General features: G+C 46.9%; 1 protein-coding gene and 1 long non-coding RNA gene across 2 annotated transcripts; one reads left to right on the top strand and one right to left on the bottom strand.

Annotated features, from left to right (window-relative positions):
• The first annotated feature begins 1,166 nt into the window (after positions 1–1,166).
• On the top strand, positions 1,167–7,542 carry LOC133243365 (uncharacterized). Its single transcript, XM_061410170.1, has 2 exons — positions 1,167–2,161; positions 3,302–7,542. Exons 1-2 carry the CDS (start codon positions 1,910–1,912, stop codon positions 3,698–3,700), a joined length of 651 nt encoding a protein of 216 aa, XP_061266154.1. The 5' UTR covers positions 1,167–1,909; the 3' UTR covers positions 3,701–7,542.
• A 181-nt stretch (positions 7,543–7,723) lies between these two features.
• On the bottom strand, positions 7,724–25,472 carry LOC133243366 (uncharacterized). Its single transcript, XR_009735058.1, has 2 exons — positions 11,629–25,472; positions 7,724–9,199 (listed from the first exon to the last, which is right to left on the bottom strand). It is a non-coding gene; the product is annotated as an uncharacterized LOC133243366 (long non-coding RNA).
• Between the last annotated feature and the right edge of the window lie 1,376 nt (positions 25,473–26,848).

Below are 26,848 nucleotides of genomic sequence, written 5' to 3'. Positions count from 1 at the left end.
TTGGACAGGACCCGAACATCACGAATCAGGTCCCGCAGTGGAGAGTTCTAAGCAGTTTCGGGGAGAAATCTCCCAGCAGAGGCAGGCTGCGAAACTGGCACTGACCTCAGTGCTCCCCAGGGCAGGCCCAGAACCAGCCCTCAGCAACTCCGGATCTTCCTGGACGTCCTGACTTCTTGCCCGCCTCGCTGTGGTTCTGTGGGCGGGTCGAGCGGAACTCGCGCGGTCCAGGGGTGGTTGGCCCAGGCCCCTTCGAGATGTTCCCTTTCTTTGTCTGGTCCTCAAGGGCATCCCCCATTAAGTCCTCTGCTGGAAACCGAGCAGGAAGGATCGATTTTCTTCCGGGCTTGCTGGCATTTTGGTTTCTGTGGTCTGCAGGGGGCAGTGTTGCTCCGCGGAGCCGCTTGCCTGTTCCTCCTTTACCCGTCCGGGTTGAAAAAATATTTCAAAGCTTTTTGCGGTAATCAGCGACGGATATTTTTCCTGTGCTTGCGCCGGTTGGCTGGTTCCAAGTGCTGAGGAAAATGCTGAGACACATATTAAGAAACTGAAAAATTAACAACAAAGAGAAAATATTAAGCAGGTCAAGGGAAAAGTAGCTAATAACATAAGAGGGAAACCCCATAAGATTATCAGCTGATTTCTCAGCAGAAACTCTGCAGGCCAGAAGGGAGTGGCATGATATATTTAAAGTGGTGAAAGGGAAAACCTACAACCAAAAATATTCTACCAAGCAAGGCTCTTGTTTCAGATTCAACAGAGTAATCAAAAGACAGGCAAAGGCTCAGAGAATTCAACAGTACCACACCAGCTTTACAACAAAGACTCATGTAACATCTCTAGGCAAGAACAAAAAGAAAGACCAATGGAACACAATAGGAAGCCCAGAAATAGACCCATGCACCTATGGGGAACTTCATCTATACCCAAGGAGGTAAGAATGTACAATGGAGAAAAGACAGCATCTTCAATAAGTGGTGCTGTGAAAATTAGTAACTTGTGTGAATACTGTAAGTATAATTAGGTCCCATTTCTTTATTTTTATTTTATTTCAATTAATGGAAAGAGGATATTGCTAAATTTTTTGTTAGAGTGTTCTGCCCATTTGTACCCCTAAGAGTGAAATTAGAATACTTCCTAACACCACGGTGGGGGCTGGGGGGGGTGGGACTCAAAATCAATTAAAGACCAAATGTAAGGCCAGATACTATAAAACTCTTAGGGGAACAAATGGGCAGAACACTCTAACAAAAAAATTAGCAATATCCTCTTTTCATGTATTTTACACAGCAAGTTCAGTTCAGTCGGTTAGAGTCTAACTCTTTTACACAGTACCACACCAAACTGAATTCTCTGAGCCTTTCCTATATTTTCCTATGTGTTCCTCTAAGAATTTTATAGTATCTGGCCTTACATTTGGTCTTTAATTGATTTTGAGTTTTTTCCCCCCCTGTGGTGTTAGGAAGTATTCTAATTTCATGAGCCTTTGCCTGTCTTTTGATTACTCTGTTGAATCTGAAAGAGCCTTGCTTGGTAGAGTATGTTTGGTTCTAGATTTTTCCCTTTCACCACTTTAAATCTATCATGCCACTCCTTTCTGGCCTGCAGAGTTTCTGCTGAGAAATCAGCTCATAATCTTATGAGGATTCCCTCCTATGTTATTTGCTACTTTTCCCTTGACCTGCTTAATATTTTCTCTCTGTTGTTCATTTTTCAGTTTGCTTAATATATGTCTCAGCATTTTCCTCAGCACTTCCAGCCAGCCAACCGGCACAAGCACAGAAAGAAAATCCGCCGCTGATTACCACAAAACGCTTTGAGACCTTTATTTCAACCCGGACGGGCGGGGGAGAAACAGGCAAGTGGCTCCGCGGAGCAACACTGCCCCCTGCAGACCACAGAAACCAAAATGCCAGCAAGCCCGGAAGAAAATCGATCCTTCCCGCTGGGTTTTCGGGCAGAGGACTTATGGGGAATGCCCTTGAGGACCAAAGAAAGAAAGGGAACATCTCGAAGGGGCCCGGGCGAACCGCCCCTGGACCGCGCGAGTTCCGCTCGACCCGCCCACAGAACCACAGCGAGGCGGGCAAGAAGTCAGGACGTCCAGGAAGATCCGGAGTTGCTGAGGGCTGGTTCTGGGCCTGCCCTGGGGAGCATTGAGGTCAGTGCCAGTTTCCCAGCCTGCGTCCGCTGGGAGATTTCTCCCCGAAACTGCTTAGAACTCTCCACTGCGGGACCTGATTCGTGATGTTCGGGTCCTGTCCAACCTGGCCCCCACAAGATGGTTATTTTGGGTCACTACCCTGACCTCTTCTCTGTCAGTCGACTCTGCCCTCTTCTCTGTCAGTCGACTCTGGATTAAAGTCCCTTCCGTACCCACCTTGCAGTTAGCTGAGCAACTTGTACTCCTTAACAGCTGATTACTTCCAGGTGCTTTGCATTATAAATGTGTTATCATGTCATAATCTTGATGGCGTGGATGAGTCGTTTTCTATATAGTTTCCCTCCCCGCCCCCTTTCATTTAGTATCTCATTGTAATAAATACGTTATTGTTGGTTTTCAGTCCGTTGGTCGTGTCCGACTCTTTGCGACCCCATGGACTGCATGCAGCACGTCAGGAGGTTTCCCTGTCCTTCACCATCTCCCAGAGCTTGCTCAGACTCCTGTCCATTGAGTCAGTGATGCCATCCAACCATCTTGTCCTCTGTCATCCCCTTCTCCTGCAGTCAGTCTTCCGCAGCATTGCAGGCTGTCTTACCCTCGATCCCAGTGAGCATTTTCTTTCACTCTTCCACTGGGGAGGGGAATGTATCCTGCAAACCAGTGTGCAAGCTACAATCTGACAGCCTTGAGACCTGAACATAGGGACACTCTCTGAGGAACCCTGAGAACCCGGAGAGCTGACTCTTCCTCTGTGTGCCCAAGGTCCCAAAGGCATATGAGGGCAGTAATAGCATCTGCTTCTTGGGTGGTGTCCAGCATCAACTACCCAGCAGGATCTTAGCTCGGCACTTGTGCATGTTATGTTATTATTGTAGGTGGCTCAGATGGTAAGGAGTCAGCCTGCAGTGCAGGATAGCCAGATTCAATCGCTGGGTTGGGAAGATCCTCTGGAGAAGGAAATGGCAACCCACTCCATTATTCTTGCCTGGAGAATCCAATGGGCAGAGGAGCCTGGCAGGCTACAGTCCAAGGGGTCTTAAAGAATCAGACACTTCTGAGCCACTTTCACTTCCACTTCACGTAATGATTTTGAAGTCAAAACTCACTGTCATAATAAAGTTCTCTTTAAACATACAGGAATTCCTCAACGATGGGAAGCAAGACAAGGGTAACCACTCCTTCCACTACATTCACTATGTCAGCTTATATTATGTTGTTGGATTTTTAAGTGTCAGTGGGTCAGGCGAAAGTTCTCACAACGGGTTCTCTGAAGGGCTCAGACGCAGTCTGAATCAGCCAACCGGCACAAGCGGAGGAAAACAAAATAAAACCAAACCAGCTGTTTCTTGTGGCCAAAAGCTTCCTGTTATTTTATTAAAGCGCGAGGGCGGAGGAAAAAACCGGCCCGGCGACACTGTGGAGCAACACTGCCACCTGCAGGCTACAGAAACCAAAACGCCGCAAGCCCGGAAGAAAATTCATCGTTTCTGCTGGGTTTTCCCGCAGAGGACTAGACAGCGTGGACGCGAAAGTTAAGGGGGATGCCCGTAAGGACCAGAGAAAGGAAGAGAATCTCTCGACGGGGTCCGGCCAAACCACCCCTGGACAGCGAGCGGTCCGCGGAACCATAGCAACACGGGCAGGAAGTTAGGGTGTCCGGGAAGATCCGGAGCTTGGTGGGCGGGGCTGCACTCCGATTGGCTGGCTCTGGGCATGCGCGCAGCCACCCAGTGAGGCCCGTGCCAGTCCCTTGGCCCTGGTCGGCTGGGAGTTTTGTCTGGGAACTTGTTTGGAACGCTCCACTGAAGAACCTGACCGGTCGTGACGTCCGGGTCCTGTCGCCCACTGCCGAAGCCCCCCACGTGCGGGGACGTTACAAGTCCCCTGTCCATTCTCCTCCCTCCCACCCCCGGCCTGTGAACGCGTTCCTCCCGTGGTACACTCGCTGTTCTCTCAGGCCTCACTCTTCTGATCCCTCCTCAGTGCGCACGAGGCACACCCGGTCACCCCGGGAGACTTTTTGTCCTTAGCGATGTTCCCTTCCTCCCTACCCGAGCATCCCTCTGCCAACCGTCCCGCCCCGGGCATCAAGAAAGACCGCGCCCCTCATGCTGTCCTGTTTCCAGCCTTCCTCCCTGGCATCACCCTCAACATGACGTCCTGTCCTCCAGCTCCTTCGCACTACTGCCAGTGCACTGATACCACAACCTCCTGGAGACCTCCAGCTCACCGGCCACGCGTCCTTTCCCAGCATGCACCAGGCCCCTCCTGGATCGGCTGAGCCAGGGCTGGAAGCTTTCCCCCGCAAACACACCTCTCCCCGACAAACACACCTGTTGGGCTCCTTGCACCCTCCTGCCTGCCCACTCCCTGCCTGTGTCTGAGCACCTGAGCATCGAGGAGAAAACTTTACAGAAGTGTTTTATCTTGAATCCATGGCGGGAGTAGACCGCTGTTCAGTTTCATGGTCACCTAGCTACACTCCTACAGTACACACTAGTAACCTTCTTCCATGCTAACGACCACCAGCCCCACCCACTAATAATTCGTGGAGAATACGGAAGCAACCCCGTGGGATTTCTCAAGTTTCCCAGTCCCGATCTGCATGCTTCTGCCCTGGCACTCTGCTGCCTCTCTCCACGCCTGCTCCTGACTGCACCCAGCCCCTCACCTCTGCCCAGGATCCCATGCCTTGAACCTTCTCAGGGACTTTGCACCTGCAGTTATCATTCCTCTCTCCTGAACCAGCACTTGCTCCCTCTACATCGGAGCATTCCACAGCACAGAGGGAAACCCACCGTCTTCCACCACCCTATTCTGCAGCTACTGGCACATTACCGGTTGCCCTTCAAAGCAAAACTGCTTCAAATTCTGCTGAGATATTCTCTCCTCAGCCCCCTTCCGTGGAGCTTTTGTCCCAGTCACTCCCCTGTAACTGGCCTCGTCATGGCCATCATTAATATCCATACTTCCTGATCCCACAGACACTCTTCACTGCTCATCTTAGCCAACATCTCAGGCACCTTTGGCATATTTGACTCTTGTGTTCTTTATCCCTCTTTAATATAGTTCAGGGGCGTGGGGCTTATGTGACAACAGTGTCTCCTAGATGTACTCGACAAGGTACACATTCTACACCTGGATATTGTATGGGAAGTCTTGGGTCAAATGAAAGACAAGCCAAAGAAAAGAGCGTCCCAGTCACTGCGGGGGAACGGCCCACAGAGGCAGTGGCAGGCAGAGTTGAGAGAGCTCAGACAAGGGAGGTGTGACATGAAATGAAGAGGAACACCAGGGAAAGGAGGGTTGCACCCCATTCACACTTGGGACTCACAGGGGGCACACTGTACAATGACCCAACGGAGTCTTTGGGCAGAAGGGTGGCTGCAGTTTAGGAATTTCATTTTCTGGAGCTGATCTTGGTTCCTGCTGCGGTGCAGGTGAAATCCAAGGGAGGGCTCTGCATCACCTGAGGGAGAAATGTAGAAAGGGACTGAATCTAGACGAAGCCTAAGCAGGCAATGGGCTAGGGGACCTTGCGGCTGAGACTGAGGAGTGGACGTCCCTGCCGGGGGATGGGCTGGACGATCAGACCCAGATTCAGAGGGGTCTGCACATGCCAGCAGGGTGGCTGAGGCTCAGTCATCCGGGGAGGACCGGGCCCACAGCAAGAGGAGGGAGACAAAAATGCAAGTTTCACCATCCCACCCACGGGCGGTGCAGGTCAGCATCACCAGGGGGAGCCAGGAGAGGAGATCACACCCTGCAAGCACACAGCCTGCTACTTCCAATACCATGCGTCTTTGGTTCCTTTCAAGCCATGCTTCTTGAAAGTACAGACACCAGGATCATCCTTATCTGGTTACCTCTCGATTCCTCCACCATGTGCCCATCCACACAACATCCCCTTGCTAACGTCTCCCAAGAGCTCCGTGGGCCAAACCATAGTACCCAGTGCTGTATTGGCCACAGACACATTCCGTTTTCAACACCACTTTTCCTTGGTCAGAGTCTGTGATGTGACAGCAGCCCACCCTGGCTTTCCCCCTACCTCTCAGTCCATTACTTCTAAGTATCCTTGTCTGTCCACTTACTTTGATCCCCTCCTAAATCTTGGGCTTTGTTTTCCTCTGGTTTCCAACCTCTGCCCTGTGCTCTTCCACTCCACACATGATACTTGGGTGACCATGTCACCCCCCAGAGCTTTTACCCATCTGACTTGTTTTCATCAGTATCCCCCTGTATGCTGTTGGCTTTTCCTATCACTAAATCTACCTAGGAGATCTCAGCTGGGCCCCATTTTCCCCACAGGCCGAGACGTATGGGGCATCTGCACTCAGATGTCCCATAAGCCCTGCAGGCCTGCTAGTAGCCCTAGGCCAACGTTTCCTGTCTCATGGATGGGCACTGCCATCCACCCAGTTCCTTAAACCACAATCCCAGGCATGCTGCTGGCTGTGATCTTCACTGTGCCATGACTCCCCTGGAGCTGCTCTTGAAAAGGCTCACCCGAGATCTTCCTATTGCCACAGGTGGGGATGGGTTCCTCTGAGAGGCCCTGTTCCTGCAGACACGCTCTGAAGGTGTCCTGAGCTCGGGCCTTCACCCTCTTTTGGATCTCTGAGAGAACCCGGGTGCTGTAATGCACCTGAGAGGTTGAAAGCCCTGTCTTTAACAAGACGATGAGTCAGGACACAGCAGTGCAAGTCCATCGCTGGGGAATGTGCCAAAGAATATCCGGAAGAGATCCCTAAAGAACGTTTAGGGAGGTGGGTCTTCATGGGTGTGCACCAAACAAGGGATTGCTTAACTGTATTTTTCCCAATAAGCATTCCGTTCCAATTTGGTCTTCATCTGAGCACGGGAGTTAATTTGATAACACAGGAAACAGGTTAAAACGGCAACTGAGCACAGGCAGCAGATATGCTGACAGCCAATCCTGCTACATCAACATCAGCAGCTACAATTCTCAGCCATCTTTAATCTTTGATGCACTATTCTGATCTGTCGAATGAAGTTATCTCCACAGTGTTTTAGAAATGTATTCAACTAACTAGGCACAAGGGATCCTGACAAGAACTAAAATGTACTAAGTTTCACTAACAACAGCAGGGTTTCAACTGTAAAACTTTGGATTCAGGAACATGCAGCAGAGCAAGCACAAGGTCAGTTTTCAAAGTAGTATTAATTTGGGCAAGTTGTCCCTTTCCTCAGCCTAAGATATCTGTCTAGCCTAGCGGGTCATGATGGAAACATGCTTTCGCTGTAGAGAGGAGTTGCCAATTTTCGATCTTCCATTTCCTCCTGGAAGAATGGGTTCTGTTTCCACAGCTGCAAGCTCGGCTTTCATAAGAGAACTTTTTGAGATAATGCTCACGCCAGGGCAACACATCTACTACTTCAGACTCTCTGGGGATGTCCTGCCAGCATCAGCTCTTCTAAAGCCTCTCCAGGGGAGATTTGATGCACAGTTTAGGTTGAGAAACACAATCTCATGATGCTTCACTCATCCTGCTTTTAAATAGAATACTGAACTGAAGAGCCATGTTTGCTACTAAAGACGTTAAAATATTTTTTTAATTGTCTTCCCTTCTGAACGGTATTTTTACATATTTATTCACAGCCATATGTAGAACAATTTCAATGACTCAGTGGTGTGTTATGCCCCCAAGTCCCGTTCCTTACCAGACACTCAGGCAGATGGAGGGGAGGGAAACGCACCTCAGTCCTGGAGGCAGAAGGAGGATGGATGGAGTTCCATTGTCTTGCTTACTGCTCTGCCGAGCACCCCTCCTGGGTTGCTGAAGTCAGGCAGGGGCCCTCGCACCAGGTTAACAGGTATTCCTGTGACCAGAGGTTGGAGCTAAGGGCCAAGATCCGTTACTGAATCTGGGAAACGGAAGTTGGGTCCACGTGATTTGAGAAGACTGGGAAAACAACTAAGTAGAATTTTAGATGCAGGGTGGGTTCTGGGAGCCTGTCCAGAGCCATTGACTTGTGGGCACACAATGGGCGTCTGTGCGTAAACACAGAGACACACTAGACGTGTGTGCTCACTGGGGATTCCATCCTGACGTGCACAGCGACTGTCTCTGGAGGGAGCATCTAGCACATGTGGAGGAGGCCGGACCCAGAACGTGGAAGGAGCAGGGGCTCCTCATTGACAAAAAAAGCAATGGCATATCTTTTCCCACATGTCTCACTTGGACATCTGCAGTACCTTCCTAAACTGCTGTACTGAGGTATAGTTACACACCACAAATCACACCCATCACTTCCAGGGCACTGACTTTTAGTAACTTCACACAGTGGTGCAATCACCTCCACAGTGCAGTTGTGGAACACTGCCAGCACCACTAAAAGGTTCCGTGTACCCATCAGCAGTCGATCCCCAACGGGACCTGCAGGCCCAGGCATCCTCTCATCTAATTTCTGTCTCTCTAGATTTGCCCTTTGTGTGCATTCACATCAACGGACTCCTGCAGGAAGTGGCCTTTTGTGTCTGGGTTCTTTCACTTAGCGAAGTGCTTTGGAGGCTGACCCATGTGGCAGCAGAAAGCAGAAGTTCATCACTTTTCATCCATCTGTGCTGTTTCACTGCATGGCTACAGAATAAATACTCTGTTTACCACTCTGCAGCTGACAGACTTTTAGGCTGCTCCACTATTTGGAGATTACAGACAGTGCTGCTCTGAAAGACATCGAAGGACAAGTATTTGTGTGGACATGGGTTTCATTTCTCATTTCTCCATGATTTCATTTCTTCTTTGCATGGTGCACAGGCTAGACCCTTCAGTCAGTGTGGAATAGAGGTGGTTGAAGCAGACCTCCTGTCCTGGTCTGGATCTCAGGAGGCAAGCATTCACTCAGACTCTACTAGATGTGAAGTGACGAGAGCTGGATGTTTCTCAGGGATGTTCTTCAGCACAGCAACGACGATCCCTTCTATCCAGAGATGGTTGACTGCCGGGGTCCAGCCCTGGTGGATCCAGGGAATTCGAAGCGGGGACGGCGTCAGCGAGGATCAGGAAACAACTGCTTAATAAAACGTTAATTAAGGATATAAAGCATGGTGAAATAAGGATAGCTCAGCGAAGAAATTCAGTGAAGAAAAGAGGCTGAATAAAATTCCAAAGCAGGGAATTTACGTCACCTACGAAGGCCGCAGGTGTCCTCCAGTTCTCCCGAAGGAGAGGAGACACTAAGGCCTCCCTGGTCAGGTCTTAGAAGCCCAGGCAAAATTAGTAGGCTTGACGAGCTTCCCCACCTCAGAGGAAAAATTCAGCCAGGAGAAAGAAAGAATGACATGGGGAGACCAAGTTTCGGTGAACAAGGCCCACACTTTATTTTCTAAAGTAGTTTTTATACCTTAAATTATGCATAGAGGATAATGGGGGAAGGGGTAGACTCATGCAGTAAGCCAGGCTTTCTTCCTGCAGACCTATCATATGCAAAAGTTTAGGTGATTTGCATCATCTTCTGGCCCGGAGGCCTGTTAACATTTTAAGACCCTTTCTTCAGAAAACTTATTTTTCTCTAAAGGTCATTAGTCAGGCGCCACCCTCCAAAAGCATTAAAGTTGCATTCCTATAGGGCAAAGGTGTGGTGGGCTATAACAAGAAAAAGAATTAACTCAAGGGTCCAAGGTTACAAACATTAAAGCTACTAATTACACCAATTATATTAATCAATACACTGCCAGGGACACAGCAGGTAAGGGACATGGAGACTTAGCAGCAAACATTGGCCCAACAAGTGAAAAACCCTTCACCAATACAATTTCTAATCAATCTTTTAACTGCTCAAAGGAATCTGTATTTAGACAGTTTAGAACATCTCATGCCTCTCACAGTTGGGAGGCTCTGAGCAATCACATGTGGCCAGAAAAACCTATTCAGGGGCAGGCTAAAGGACTTCCAAAGGAGTTTGTAGGTTGAAACACTACCATACCCAGGAACTTTATTAACTGGAGCTGTAAGTTAACTCTTTTTTTTTTTTTTTCCAGAGAGATGTAGTGGGGGACAGCCCCCCGTAAAATCAGAGGTGTAGGTGAGAGCACAAAGCAGAAAGTAGGCAGACTCTGGTTTTGGGGGTAGATGCTCGAGAATTTCCAGAGGGACTCCTGCGGCTCGATCCTGCCTTTGTGTATGCCGAGCCTCCTTCCTCATGACCTTTGCCAGGGGCGGAGCTCCTGCTCCCGGCAGTTGACCGTGTTTATTGATATAGTTATTTACTTATTTGTCATGAACGGGTCTTGAACTGTGTCAAATGCTTTTTCTTTGTCTGTCAAGATGGCAGGTGGTTTCCGTCCTTCATTACATCAATACGCTGTTTCCCGTAACTGAAGTTGAGCGTTGGTCCAATACTGCCGTCCTGGGAAAGATCTCGCACAGCCCTTTGCAAAATGTTTCTCGATTTGGTTTGCAGGTACTGTGTTGAGGGTGTATGCATCGCTATTCATGATAGATATGGGTCTGTAGCTTTCTGGTGATGGCAAGTCTGGCTTTGGTACTGGGGTAATACTGTGCTTATAGGATGAATTAGGAAATGTTCCCTCCTCCCTCCTGTCTATTCAGGAAGAATCTGTGAAGGATGGGTGCTATTTCTTCTTCAAACATTTGATAGAATTCACTGATGAAACCAGGAGGCCCAGGATTTCCCTGTGGGAAGGTCTTTAAATGAATGGTTCAATATCGTTGCTTGCTACAGGTACATTCAGATTTGTTATTTGGCCACTGCCTTTAAGCCAACTCCCATCCAGTATTCTCTGGCCTGTTGGTTCCTATGACTCGGTCTCTGGTCTAGAATTTGACGTGCTGGTCATCTCTACACATCACAGGATTCTGGCTCCTATTCTGTAACTGGGGAGAGTATGCTGTCTCAGAAGTGACCCCCAGATCACCAATACCCAATAGGCAGGTTGGGGATACAGACTTTGAGGTGGGGAGGGGGTTCCACTGCTGATATCCTCATTTACAGCCACCCATCCATCCTCCGGGCGCCCTCATGCAGGCTGTAGGTAATTCTGCAGTTGGGACTGGCACAGCAAGGACCCAGAATACCCTGTCCCCTCCCCAGCCACGTCCACTTCATCTACCCTGATCCTTGTCAGTCCTCTCATCTCCTAGCAACGCAGCCTCACAGGGGATCAGTGACACACTCGCCACCACATCTAAGGGTGTCAGATCTCCTCTCTGCTCAATGAGTCAACTCTCGAGGGCAGGGACTGGCCATGCAATTCCTCCTCACCTCCCCGTCTCAACAGCCAGCGTGACACAGCATGGAGGGGATGTAACATATACAGTGAAAACCTTCATGATTGGCTAAATGAGGGACTGGGGATGCCAGGATTGACCTGGGTTGGCTGCTGGAGTGAGCCCATCGCATCCCACCCTGGGGAACTTGTGCCAGGCGGGGATGACCATCCCTGCCCCAGTGCACTGTGGCTAGCATCAGTGACGTACCTTATCCAGACTTGGTGTGCCACCAGCTGTGGACGGACACTGGAGTCACCGGGTCTTCTTACTTCACCCCAGCCTTTACGGAGGGTACAGTTGGGGATGCTCTGTCAGAAATAGACCTGTGCTCATATGGCCTATTAGTCTATGACAAAGGAGCCAAGAACATCCATCACGGAAAATGCTGTCTCTTCAATAAATGGTTATGGAAAACTGGACCCCTTTCTTACACAACATTCAAAAATAAACAACAACAAGAGAAGATTAAAGGCGAAATTGTTAGACCTTAAACCATAAAGCTCCTAGAAGAAGACATAGGCAGTATGCTCTTTGACATAGGTCTTAGCATTAGTTTTTTTGACACGTCTCCTCAGGCAACAGCAACAAAAGCAAAAATAAACAAATGGGAGTTCATCAAACTAAAAAGCTTTTACACATCAAGGGAAACCGTCAACAAAAGAAAAAGGCAACCTGCTGAGTGGGAGAAGATATGAGCAAGTGATACACATCCCAAAAGTGGTACATATCCAAAACAGCTAAAGGACTCATAGAATGTATTGGGAAAAACACCCAACATCTGATTTTAAAATGGGGCAAAGCACTGAATAGACATTTCTGCAAAGAAGAGATACAGATGTCTAATAGACATATGAAAAGATGCTGAACTTCTCCTCATCAGGGATTAGAAAATCAAGACCACAGTTGAAGTACTTCCTCATACCTGTCAAGTAAGAAATGTTGGGGAGGATGTAGAGAAAAGGAAACCCTCCTCAGGTGTTGGTGGAAATGTATATCGGTGCAGCCACTATGGAGACAATGAGGGTTTCCTCAAAAACTGAAAACAAGAACTACCATATGATCCAGCAGTTCCACTTCTCGGTATTTTTCTCAAGAATAGAAGAAACACTAGTCACAAAAGATATACGTGCTCCTCTGTTCACTGCAGCGTTATTTACAGCCAAGGGGAGCCAAGATATGGAAGTGCCCATCAATAGATGAGTCAAAAAGGAAGAAATGGTACACACACACACACACACACACACACACAGTGGAATATTACTCAGCAATAAAAAAAAATGAAATCTTGTCATTGTCGACAACATGGATGGACCTAGAGGGTGTTATGCCAAGAAAAACTAGGCACACAGAGAAGGACAAATACCACACAGTTTTATTTACATGTGGAACCTCAGAAATAAAATAAGAGAACACGGGAAACAAGACAGAAATAGACTCAGAGACACAGAGAACAAACTGGTGGTTACCAGAGGAGGAGGGAGTAGGGAGATGTGTAAAACAGGGAAGGGATTAGGAGCTACAAACTTCCAGTTATAAAATAAGTCATGAGAATGGAATGTACATACAGGGAATATAGTCAATAATCTTGTAAGAAGTCTCTGTGGTGACACATGGTAACCAAACTTATCGTAGCAATTCATTTCATAATGTTTAAAACTATGGAATCACTCTGTTGTGCACTTGAAACAAATATAATATCATATGTGAAATTTGGGCCTCCCCAGTGGCTCAGCGGTAAAGCATCCTCCTGCAATGCTGGAGCTGCAGGAGGCGTGGGTTGGAGGAGGGCATGGCAACCCACTCCAGTACTCTTGCCTGGAGAATCCCATGGACAGAGGAGCCTGGCGGGCTACAGTCACGTGGTCACAAAGAGTTGGACATGGCTGATGTGACTTAGCATGCACACACACATGACAACTTTACTGAAGAAATAAAGAGCGGGGGCTCTGAATGGAGGATGCTGAAGTTTGTGGGTCACTTTTCCTCTGGTGGCCTATGTGACTCTGAGCAATTCCCCTAACTTCTCTGTCCTCTGGTTTCTCACCTCATCAATTAGGATTGAAATCTTCCAAACTGATGGGTCTTTGAAGGAGGAGTAACTAAGGTGACAGAAAGAAATATTTGAATGTGGTCTGATACCTGGTAAAGGATGAACAACCTTGAAATGCCATGTTAGCCCTGCTAAACGTGCCCACACAGACTAAACTCATGCCTCTGAGTTTCAAGAAGAAAAGCTCCCTTGGGAGACAAGTCCTGCAAGATGGGCTGAGCTCTGAAGCTCTCTAATAAAATCACAAGTTCATACTCCAGTAAATAACCTGTTCTCAAGCGCCTCTGTCTGCAGAAGACTCGTGGATTTCTGCAGAAATACAGCTCTGGGGACTAGCTGAGAGCACAGACTGACACACAGCAGAATTCATTTTCACTTCTGAAGAATCTCACAGGCACTTGCTGGCTACACAACACTGGGCTCTGAGTGTGGGGAGGAAAAGTACATTTCATCACTCATGTCTCCTATAATGAAAAGGGAAGCTATTTGTTATTAGGGGAAAGATGTTTGTGAAGCACAGATCTGAGAAAGGTCTTCTATTCAGAATACATAAGGAATTTTAAAATTGCAAAGGACAAAATGTAGCAAAAGAGGACAGATCCTTGTGCCAGGGATTGGGGTGTGGGAGGGGAAACCAGAAAGGGGCAGCACCTGGGCGTTTTTAGGGTGATGGACGTGGCCTGTGTCCTGGTCGTGGTGGTGATCACTGGAATCTCTCCGTGTGTCAGAGCTCAGAGAGCTGCACACCCAAGGACAAGCTGGCCAGGAATTCCCTAGTGGTCCAGTGGTTCAGAATGTGCCTGCCATATAAAATTAATACACAGAAATCCCTTGCATTCCTATATACTAATAAGGAAAAATCAGAAAGAGTAATTAAGGAAACAATCCCATTCACCACTGCAATGAAAAGAATAAAATACTTAGGAATAAATTTACATAAAGAAACAAAAGACCTGTATACAGAAAGCTATAAAAAAAAAAAACTGACAAAAGAAATCAACAATGACACAAATAGATGGAGAAATGTACCACATTCTTGGATTGGAAGAATCAGTATAGTGAAAATGACTCTACTACCCAAAGCAATCTGTAGATTCCTCACAATCCCAATTAAACTACCAAAGGTATTTTTCACAGAACTAGAACAAATAATTTCACAGTTTGTATGGAAACACTAAAGAGTCCGAATACCCAAAGCAATCTTGAGAAAGAAGAATGGAACTGAAGGAATCAACCTTCCTGACTTCAGACTATACTACAAAGTTACAGTCAAGACAGTAATGGTACTGGCACAAAGACAGAAATACAGATCAATGGAACAAAATAGAGAACCCAGAGATAAATCCACACACCTATGCACACGTTATCTTTGACAAAGGAGGCACAAATATACAATGGCGTAAACAAAATCTCTTCAACACGTGATGCTGGGGAAAATGCTCAACTATGTGTAAGAGAATGAAACTGGAACACTTTCTAACATCAAACACAAAAATAAACTCAAAATGGATTAAAGATCTAAATGTAAGACCAAAAACTATAAAACTCTTAAGAGGAAACCATAGGCAGAACACTCTCTGACATAAATCACAGCAAGATCCTCTATGACCCACCTCCCAGAGTAATGGAAATAAAAACACAAATAAACAAAAGGGACCAAATTTAACTTAAATGCTTTTGCACAATGAAGGAAACTATAAGCAAGGTGAAAAGACAGCCCTCAGAACGGGAGGAAGTAATAGCAAATGAAACAACTGTCAAAGAATGAATCTCTAAAATATACAAGCAGCTCATGCGGCTCAATACCAGAAAAATTAACAACCCCATAAAAAGTGGACAAGAGACCTGAACAGACATTTCTCCAAAGACATACAGATGGCTACCAAACACATGAAGAGATGCTCAACATCATTCATTATTAGAAAACTGCAAATCAAAACCACAATGAGGTATCATCTCACACAGGTCAGAATGGCCATCATCAAAAAGTCTACAAACAATAAATGCTGGAGATGGTGTGGAGAAAAGGGAACCTTCTTCCACCGTTGGTGGGAATGCAAACTGGTACAGCCACTATGGAGAAGAGAGTAGAGATTCCTTAAAAAACTGGGAATAGAACTGCCACAAGACCCAGCAATCCCACTGCTGGGCATACACCTCGAGGAAACCAGAAGCGAAATAGACACATGTCCCCTCAATGTTCACAGCACCACTATTTACAATAGCTAGGACAGGGAAGGAACTTAGATGTCCATCAGCAGATGAATGGATAAGGAAGTTGTGGTGCATATACACAATGGAATATTACTCAGCTATAAAAAGGAATGCATTTGAATCAGTGCTAATGAGGTGGATGAACCTGGAGCCTGTTATACAGAGAGAAGTAAGTCAGAAAGAGAAAGACAAATACTTATATTAATGCCTATATATGGAATTTAGAAAGCAGGTAGCAACGATTCTACATGCAAGGAAGCAAAGGAGACAGAGATGTACAGAACATACTTTTCAACTCAGTGAAAGAAGGTGAGGGAAGGATGATTTGAGACAATAGCAGTGAAACATATACATTACCATATGTAAAACAGATGACCAGTGCAAGTTCGATGCATGAAGCAGGGCACCCAAAGCCGGTGCTCCAGGATAACCCAGAGGGATAGGGTGGGGAGGGAGGTGGGATGGGGGTTCAGGAGGTGAGGACACACGTATACCTGCGGCCGATTCGTGTTGATATATGGCAAAACCTATCACAATATCGTATAGTAACTATTCTCCAATTAAAATGAATTGATGATTAAAAAAAAAAAAAGAATCCACCTGCCAATGCAAGAGGCAGGCGTTCAATCCCTAGACCAGGAAGACTCCACGTGCCGCAGGGCAACTAAGACTGTGTGTCACAACCACTGAACCCACCTGCTCCGACTACGGAAGCCCCCGAGCCTAGAGGCCATGCTCCGCAACAAGTGAAGTCGTGGAAATGAGAAGCGCATGCACCGCCACTAGAGAGGACTCCTCCTCCTCCACAACTAGAGAAAGCCCTCGTGCAGCAACAAAGACGCAGTGCAGCCAACAATGAATAAATAAATAAGAAGAAAGAAAACCAGGCCAATCTTACTGTATGTTTCTTTGAAAAATCCAATGGTAGATACCGAAGTAGGTGCATCTCTCTATATCCTTTGAATGATCATATGTTGGGTGAAGCTAACAAAAATTACATCACAGGCTATGTTAAAACTTTAGATCAGCTTCCCAGGCACTGCTCTTTTCTAGAGAGCTACTTTTCTCAGAGAACTGTTACCTAGGAACTTTAGTCACCGGAACTGAGGCCTCCACCACATTCCAGGGCAGAAAGCAAAAGACATTAGGAAGACACGGTTCAAATCCTATGAGTTTATGAGTTGCCTGTGACCACAGCCTAGGATGACCACACATCCCAGAAAGAGTCTCTTCACATTTCAGTAACTGAAACCTGTATTTCAGCCACTCAGTTCAGTTCCTTTAGGCCACTGCTGTCCCCTTAAACAAACACTTGGTGTGAAATACTTGGAAAATGACCTTAATCCAATTCACTCCCAACCTCTTTTCACATGTCACAAGGAGTCTCTCACGATGATATTTCCTCAACTCGAAAGCCAATTCTCAGATAAACAAAAGAATTCACACACACACCTTGTGAAGAAATACTGAGATTTTAGAAAGTGACTCCCAACTAGCCCATGGTTCATCACTCTTCTCTCTTCTCCCTCCATCCACTCTGAGAAAGGAATATTTGGCCATGCTGTCTGATTTGCCCACCAAGTTGCTCATACCACACACAGGATGTTGTTACAAGTGAGCCTACACACAAGGCATTGACACCAGCCAGCCCTACTGAAGTCGGCTACCTGGGGGCAGGGAGGTGGCCGGGGCAATAAATTCATCATCTCATTTCTTTCATCACCCTACCCCATTTCATTCCCTGCAGTCACTTGGCCCAAACGAATACAGATCTCGCACCAAATCAGTGCTTAAAGCACCACCGCCTCAAGTTTCCTTTGTTATCTCACATGGCTTCTGAGGCCAGGGAACAGATTTTACTTGAGAAGAGTAAAGCTAGAGAGACAGCCCATTGGCCAGAGACTCTGTTTGGGAGGTGACGTCTCTCAGTGTACTCTTTACGACCCCATGGACCAAGGCTCCTCTGTCCAGGGGATTCTCCAGGCAAGAATACTGGAGTGGGCTGCCATGTCCTCCTCAAGGGAACCTTCCTGACCCAGGGATTGAACCCAGGTGTCCTAATTCCCCTGCATTGCAGACCGATTATCTACCGCTGAGCCCCCGGGAAACCCATGATGAACCTAGACAGCATATTAAAAAGCAGAGACATCACTTTGCTGACAAAGGTCTGCAGAGTCAAAACTATGGTTTTTCCAGTAGTCGTGTACAGATGTGAGTTGGATCATGAAGAAGGCTGAGTGATGCTTTCGAATTGTGGTGCTAGAGATGACCCTTTAGAATCCCTCAGACTGTAAGGAGAACAACCCGGCCAATCCTAAAGGAAATGAATACTGAATACTCTGAATACTGACTGGAAGGACTGATGCTGAAGCTGCAATACTTTGGCCACCTGATGCAAATAGCTGACTCATTGGAAAACACCCTAATGCTGGAAAAGATTGAAGGCAGGAGGAGAAGGGGGCGACAGAGGGTGAGATGGTTAGATAGCATCACCAACACAATGGACATTAATTTGATCAAACTCAGGGAGATAGTGTAGGACAGAGGAGCCTGGTATGCTGCAGTCCATGGGCTCGTTAATAGTCGGACACGACTGAGTGACTGAACCACCACCACCACCACCCTACCTTTGAGCTTCCCTAAGGTGCCACAGCCCCACTCTCAGCAGGGCTAAGAAGCTTTCTGTGTCTGTCAGTGTTAAAGGCTGAGACTCAATGTCTTCACACTCTCAGCACCCCTGCTTAGGGTTGATGGCGGGTCCTTAGAACACTCATCACTCCCTCCCCGAGCTCAGACCAGGGAGCCTTCTCACAACAGTAATGGAGCACCCTACCCTGGTACAGAATTGGGAGTTGGAGCTGTTTACCCTCTCAATGTGTTTTCTCCCTTTACATTCACTTCCACATTTCTTCCTTGAGTCACGGAATCCAACTCCACTCATCCCCAACGGGTTCCTGTAACAAGCTGCACCTGCATCTCTAGCCCATCTCTAGCACCACATGCACAGGGTGGGTGCATGTACCCCCTGCACTATGTATCTTCTTTCTCCTTTCTCTTCGGAATCTGTTGACTCCCAGACATCACAAAAAGGGCTCCAGATTGCCCACAAAGGGGGCAGTGCTGCAGGGGAGGCTGTGACTCTCATCCACAGCCTGGGTCAAAGCAGGACTGTGTTATAAGCGCCACAAGCTGCCCCAGTGCATCATGGGAGCCAAAAGAGCAAAGGTCTGAAAGTCCTAACGCAGACATTTCCGTGCATAGAACACCAGTGTCTTCCCTGGGACCTGTGAGCTGTTGTTTGGTTTGGGCCTATAGCGTCAGTGACCTTTTTCACAACGCTTGCAGGTTTAGCCAGCCTTCCATCAGGAACTCTCTACTCCCCACAGCCCCCCCACCTACTGTACCAAAGATATTACTTCTGACTTCAGTGCACTGATTGGGTTTTCACCTGGCAGGGATACCAACACAACTTTTTTATGCTGAAACCTCAAGATACCTGAGGAGAATGAGTCTTCAGAAAGTCCATTTTTCAATTATAATTGAAAAACGGCCTGTGTAATAATGAAGATACAACACATTAAAATACTAATAAAATGTTACTTGGAAATTATCGAGAATGTCACCCTTAAGAGAAAAAAAGTTAGTATGTGGTCTATTGCTTTCCAGGTTTTGTTCTCTGCATTTAAGAAAATTACGAGATGGGGGAGGTAATGTCTTCATCATATTGTATCTGTGGTTCTCTCTCTTTATCACTATGGTTATGCTACTTTCCATAATGATGAGGGTGCTCCACTAACATCGGTGAGAGGAAACACTGTTTAGACCTCGGTATGGACCAGGAACTGTTCTCTGTGATGTGTGCACGTTGACATGACACCCCATGGCCTTTCACACACCTAGGAGACACTGTGTTCAATCTACACACCGATCCATAGTAATGTTTCATGCGGATGGAGAGGTTGATCTGCCTTTTGATCCAGAGTACACCAGACACTGCACTGTATTCCAGATTGGGGGTCAGATACCACACCTGGCTGTTTCTCTCTGGCCTGGGCACCAATCTGACTCAGCTCTTGCCAGCTAGGTGACTTTGTGCAGATTCATTCACCCATTAACGTCTCTGTGTCTCTGCTCCTCAGCTGCTGAAAGGGAGGATAGCATTAAAAATGCTTACGTCACAGTGTTGCTATGAGTACTCAAAGTCTTCATTACGCGTATATGTACAGAGAGCTAAGCACGGTCCAGAGGGGAGCTCTTCTTGTGTCTCTTCACTTCTGTTTCCGCTTGTACTAGTAGCCCCCTGTCCCTGCCCCCACGCTTTCACCTCCCCCACCCCGACTCTGCTCTCTCTCCCCTGTGCCCCTGTCCTCAGACTCTCCCTCCCAAAACACAGCTGAACATCTCCTCACAATTTACCCCAGAAAATACCCATACCATCACCCTTGGATTAAACAATCATGAATATTAGCAGAAAAGATAAGAAACACAATAAACGGGCAATGTTAAAACTACACAAGAAATAAGGCATTACTGATGAAAGTCTGACTACTAATATTGTCATATCTTCATCAGAGTCAGATTTTCAGCATTTGATATACGAGAATTAGACTTGATAAAACAATGGCAGAAAAGGCAATGCAACGTGGTTCCTTAAATAAGACCTAACAAAATGGGGGCACACGGTGTGTTCACGGGATGAGAAATTCAATATAATTAGGATGTCAGTAGTCCGCATACAGATCCATCAGTTTCATACAATTCCAGTCAGAAATTTCAGCAGGACTTTTTTGTACATATAGACTAACTTATGATAAAATTTCTGTGGTAAGGCAAACGAACTAGAATAGCCAAATGATTCTGAAAAACAACGTGTGAGGATTAACACTAACCTGAAATTTACTTTGCACCTTCAACCAAAAGTTGTAAGCAACTAAGTGTCTATGAAGGGATGAATGGATATAGAAAACGTGGTGACACCGGTCAGAACGGCCACCATCAAAAAGTCTGCAAACAACAAATGCTGGATAGGGTGTGGAGGAAGGGGAACGCTCTCACTCAGTTGATGGGAACGCAAACCGCTATAGCCACTGCGGAGAACAGTGTGGGATTCCTTTAAAATCTGGGACTAGAACTGCCATGTGACCCAGCAATCCCACTGCTGGGCAGACACCCCGAGGAAACCAGAAGTGAAACAGACACATGTACCCCAACGTTCACTGCAGCACTGTTTACAATAGCTAGGACATGGAAGCAAGCTGGATGTCCATTGGCAGACGAACGGATAAGGAAGTTGTGGTACATATACAATGGAATATTACTCAAGTATAAAAAGGAACGCCCTTCAGTCAGTTCTAATGAGGTGGATGAACCTGGAGCCTGTTATACAGAGTGAAGTAAGTCAGAAAAAGAGAAATACTGTATATTAACGCATATATATGGAATTTAGAAAGACGGTACCAATGACCCTACGTGCAGGGCAGCAAAGGAGACAGAGACATAAAGCAAAGACTCTAGGACTCAGTGGGAGGAGTGGGTGGGATGATTTGAGAGAAAAGCATTGAAACATGTACAGTACCGTATGTAAAACAGATGACCAGTGTTAAGTTCCATGCATGACGCAGGGCACCCAAAGCCGGGACTCTGGGACAACCCCGAGGGATAGGGTAGGGAGGGAGGTGGGAGGGGGGTTCAGGATGGGGGGACACGTGAATCCCTATGGCTGATTCATGTTGATGTATGACAAAAACATCACAATATTGTAAAGTAATTACCCTCCAATTAAAATAAATTAATTTTAAAGGAGGAAATGTGGTGATATATACAATGGAATATTTATTATTCAGTCACAAAGAAGAAAATTCTGCCTTTTGCAACAACATGAATGGACTTCAAAGGCTTTATGCTAAGTGAAAAAGGTGAAAGAGAGAAAGACATATATTGTATGTTCTCACGTATATGCAGAATCTAAAAAAGTCAAACTTACAGAAGTAAGAGTTTAGAATGGTGGTTTCCGGGCCCTGGAGAAAATGTTGAATACAGGGTACAAACTTACAGGTATGAGATGAATAAGTTACGCGGATCCAATGTATAGCATGGTGAGTATAATTAACAAAACTGTACAATACAGTGAAAGCTAAGAGGGTAGATCTGAGATGTTATTTCCTCAACAATTTTTAAAAAGGATTATGTGAGGCGATAGAGTGCCAACCCTGCCATGGTAATCGTTTTGCCAAATATGTGTGTATCAAATCATCACATTGGCATCTTAAACTTACAGGATATAAGTCAATTATACCTCAAAAAGGGTGGAAAAAATAAGAGAGTCCTGAGTGTTTCTGGCGGGAGAGCCCTCAAGGTATATTCTGTAGCCCTCTGCCATCTCCCCATCATTCTTGAACTTTCCCTTATTACTGACAAGGTGAACCAGGCTCATTTATCCTTTCCTTCCTCAGCCTAGGAACCCATCATTTAGTGGAGAAAGGTGTTCAGAAGCTAGGATCTGGGGACTGGTGTAATTATTGCCATTGGAATGTTGCTGTTTCCAGTAACTTGGGAATACATGTGTGTACACAATCAGACACACAAACACGTAGACACACATCTATAGTTATATATCAGTCTAGCCACATATGCACACCTATCGAACACAAGAAGTTTGCATGGAGACCTTTAATTCCAGTAGATTTCCTCAGAATTTGTTCTAGTTTACTTCCTTTCCATATTGGAAATTCCCTTTTCCAAAAATGACAGACGTGGCTCTCAGCATTCTTATGTATTTGCCAAATTGATGAATGCCAGTGCATGTAAGTGATCCTTCCTCCACAAAAAGGTCCTCCTCACAATCTATGCAGAACCATCCCTGGCCCTTGACTTCCACACCTCACTCAAGCTTGAATGCATGAAGCAGTTAGCCTCCTTCCCACCCAACCCCCAGGGATATCCTTCTTTCCACCTTGGGCTCTGACTCTCCAGGCTGGGATGCCCCTTTACACATACACATGCCTTGCCTGGCCACAACTCATGGCTTTAGGACTGACTTGCTCAGGCACAAAAAAGGGAAGGGAAAGAAAGGGTAGGGACAGGAAAAGGTGAATATGTCCTAATACAGTCAGCCAATCAACGTGAACTGGGCCAAACCCAAGCAATGTGATGAAGCCAGCCGTGTTTTTTTTTTTTTTTCCCTCACTGTCCTCCAGCTTCCCTTCCTGCCTCTGTCCTTTGCCCCATTTCCTTTTTCTTCTTAAGTCCTGCCCCTTATCGAGAGTACCAATGTTACGAGGCATGATTCCCACATTATAACTGACCTCTGCTGCTTGGCTGACATTCAGCGTGACATCCCTGCAGCTAGGACACTCAAAGTCCCTCTCTCTCTCTCATGATGGACCAGAAGGCTTCACTCCTAATTTCAGGGATAGGTAGGAGAGAAGGTGCAGGGCACATGTTTGAGCCTTCAGTCCTTCACCTGTGAAATGCAGATGATCACAAATTGTGGGAGAAACAGAGACAGCAGCAAGCAGACCCCCTTTCAATGAGTGCTACATGCCAAACCCCGTGCATCACAGGACTGCTTGACATTCAGGAGCATGCCAAGTAGATTTCCATGCTAGGACAGTTGCATTTGTTACTCCTTCTGCCTGGAATGCTCTTCCCTTAGATAACCCCATGGCCTGCTCCCTCACTTCCTCCAGATCTCTGCTTAATTGCCATCTTTCAGGGAGACTTTCCCTCATTGCCTTGTATAAAATAATAACATCATACCTACATATATCCTTTCCCCTGATCTAGCATTATCTTTCTTCATAGTGCCTGCCACCCTTGATTTATTTACTGACCACCAAGTCTACGAAAGGAGAGACTTGGTCAGTTCTGTCCTGTCACAAACTCCTCCAATAGTGCTCAGGTATATGGCAGGTGCTCAGAAACATTTGCGGAAGGACAGTCTGGAGCCAGGCAACACACACTGCTAATATGCACAGGTACCCTCCAAGACGCGCACTGGACGCACTGTATTAATTATGATACATACTGAGATTCCAGGAGACAAATGATACGCTCAACAACACACAGTCAGCATGTGAGGTTCAAGGCCTCGGAATCTTGTCTACCAGCTTCCAAACCCTCAGTTCCCGGACAGAGACCTCACAGCCAAGAACATAAGAGGTTTTATTTCTGACACAAAGACTCCAAGCAGCTCAGATAGATACCCAGAGACACCAAAAAGAGCTCACTGAATCTCTGCACAGAGAGCACATAACTCGTCTCAGGCCCTCAAACACAACTGAGACCATAACCACACACAGTGAAAAAGACCCTCCAAACAGACCAAAGTCTTCAAGACGGAAACAAATGAAAACTGCACAGATACTTCACATCATGGAGACTGACTCCCAAACCACTCGACACTTAGCAATCTAATACAAAAACCCTAAACAGAAAGACAGAACTTTTAATATCTCAAGAACATCATATAACCTTTAGATAAAGTCCCCAGACAAATGGAGAACCTGCACCCTGTGCCCAGATCCCCAAGCAGCTCATAGTTTACACCTTTAGACAAACCCATCCTTAAAGCAGCTCAGAGACATCACAACTTGGGACCCTGAATCAAAAACTCAGAGATCTCACAATCTGGGGTGCACACGCCTACACAGAGATTTCACACCCAGGGACTGAAATGCCAGAAAGCTCCAAAAATGCACACCCCGGAATACAGGCACACACATCCTAGAGGCTTTGTACTATGGCCCACAAAATCCACTCAGATCAAATATTCCATCACTCACAATTCCGCCCAAAGGGTCAAGGAGATCAAATGTACCCAAACAGCACCTGTGTTGTCACACGTAGCAATACACAATCCCAAGCTGCCAGATACAGTTTACTCTCCAGGGAGAGACACCAAACTCAGAGACCTCTCCCTGGACAAGAATTGCATTCATTTGAGCAAATGGCCGTGCGTGTCCACACGATACAGACTGAACGAGAGCTAAACAAGACTGAAACGCCGTCAGCATGCTCCTCTAGCGACAGCGCCAAACCCCGCCACTAACCAGGGCAGCTATTCGACCCCTTCGGGAAAAGCAATAAAACTCAGAGAAAAATTGTATGCTCTCAAAAGCCGCGCACGGCAACGCAGGCGCACGCGTACACACAGGCCTGTGGCCCTCAGTTCCAGCTCTGCGATCCCAGTGCCTGTACCAGCCAGCCAGCCAAATCGAAGAGGGCCGATCAAGGAAAGCGGGAGTCGCGGGATTTCCGGCGCCTATTCGCGCCCCATAAGAGCTAATTCCGGCAAGCACGCGGTAACCAATCAATGCCCAGAGCGCTTCCTGACGCCACAGACCCAACTGGTAGCCTATCTCGCTCCGTAGCCGTCCCCCTTGGATGTAACCATGTAGAAACGAAGGGGTGAAGATGGAAAAGAGACGAAGAAAGTTGCAGCTTAATACCGGTGTCCACTCAGACTCGAATGCCACGGGAAGACGGAATGGAGCGAATGGGTATGGACCCATGGCGCCACGAGTGCCTCCGCTGGGAAGTGTGGCCGATCCCCGACGCGGTGTAAAGGGGCTCTCTGCGCTGTCACACGCCCTCTCCCGATGGTACCTTCCAGAGTGGGTGGTCTTACCGCTACCCCTCAGTGGTACATTCCAGGACGAAAGTGTTTCATCTCGCGCGCCCCTTGGTGGTGAGACTGAGGAACAGCCGATCTAGATGCCGGTGGACCATTAGAGGATGATCCTCCTCCAAGGGTGGAAAGGCAAAGTTAGGATGAAAGCCCCACCGATTGCTGCTATCTTGGACCCAGAAAAAGTCTTCGTAAACTGAAGATTACTTCTCTGTAGGGGCCACTATCGTAACAGGAAGCATTGAAAACATTTTCTCTGTGGTTGTTTGTGTTTTCCTGTTTAGTACAGAATCGGTTTCATCGGGAAAGCCAGCCACAGTCCGGAGAAAGCTTCCGACTGGGATCTGAAGGCCTGGCATGGGGAAGGCCTCTGTCGTTGACTGCGAGTAATACTGAAAAAGACAACAGGACATTCCATTCTGTTAGGAAAGGGGTCGTCTCCAAGGGGACACAAGGATACCGTGCAGATAAAATAAAGACCACAGCTTTATCACCATCTTGTCATCCCTGAATATGTTCCCTGGCAGAATCCTCAGCCTGTCTAGCTATGCCTCTCTCAACAAGTTCAAATTTGTTTATTCATTCCGTCATTCTTTCATTCTCTCCACAGTTTGTGTCAAGCACAACTATGTGTGTTAGGAAAGAGAAAATCAACTTTGGCTTCATGAAACATATTGTGTTGGGGTCATACAGCCCCAAAAGATAAGTAATTTTCAGGTGTTCATAACTGCTGTGATTAACATTAAACCGGGATAGTGAAATAGGGGGGATGATACCTAGAAAGAGTGGTCAGGGAAGTTCTTTCTAAGATTGTGACATTTGAGTAAAAGCCTAGAGGAGATGCCTATCTGGGAGAAAAGTATCCCAGACAGACATAAGGCCAGTTGAGAAAGTGGGGCGTGGAACCCAGTGTGCTGCTGCTGCTGCTGCTAAATCGCTTTAATCGTGTCTGACTCTGTGCGACCCCATAGATGGCAGCCTACCAGGCTCCTCTGTCCCTGGGATTCTCCAGGCAAGAATACTGGAGTGGGTTGCCATTTCCTTCTCCGATGCATGCATGCATGCTAAGTCACTTCAGTCATGTCTGACTCTGTGCGACCCCATGGACAGCAGCCCAGCAGACTCCTCTGTCCACAGGATTCTCTAGGCAAGAATACCGGAGTGGGTTGCCATTTCCTTCTCCAGGAACTCAGTGTAGTGTGTATGAAACGAGTGAGGAGGCCTATGTGACTGTCACAGCATAATGGAGGGAGAGCCAGGAGATCTGATGAGAGGGGTAATGAGGGTCAGGTCCCATAGGGCTTTCTGGCCATAGGGAGGACTTGGACTTGAGCCACAGGAGGTTTCTTACCAGAGGAACCCCTAGGCTTCTCTCAGAGACCCATATCACACAATGATTTTTGAGGAGCTCTTGATTTACCCCAGAAAAGCCACAGGCCATCTGCAATTGAACACGCCTTTCCTGGAATCCCCTACACTCAAGGAGAATCCCCCTACTGCTCCCAGTGAACATCCGTGTCAATTGAAGATACCCT

The sequence above is a fragment of the Bos javanicus genome, chromosome X (assembly GCF_032452875.1).
Source record: "Bos javanicus breed banteng chromosome X, ARS-OSU_banteng_1.0, whole genome shotgun sequence".
NCBI classification, from domain to species: Eukaryota; Metazoa; Chordata; class Mammalia; order Artiodactyla; family Bovidae; genus Bos; species Bos javanicus.
The sequence above is the reverse complement of the archived record's forward strand: the minus strand, read 5'-3'. Positions and strand labels throughout refer to the sequence as shown.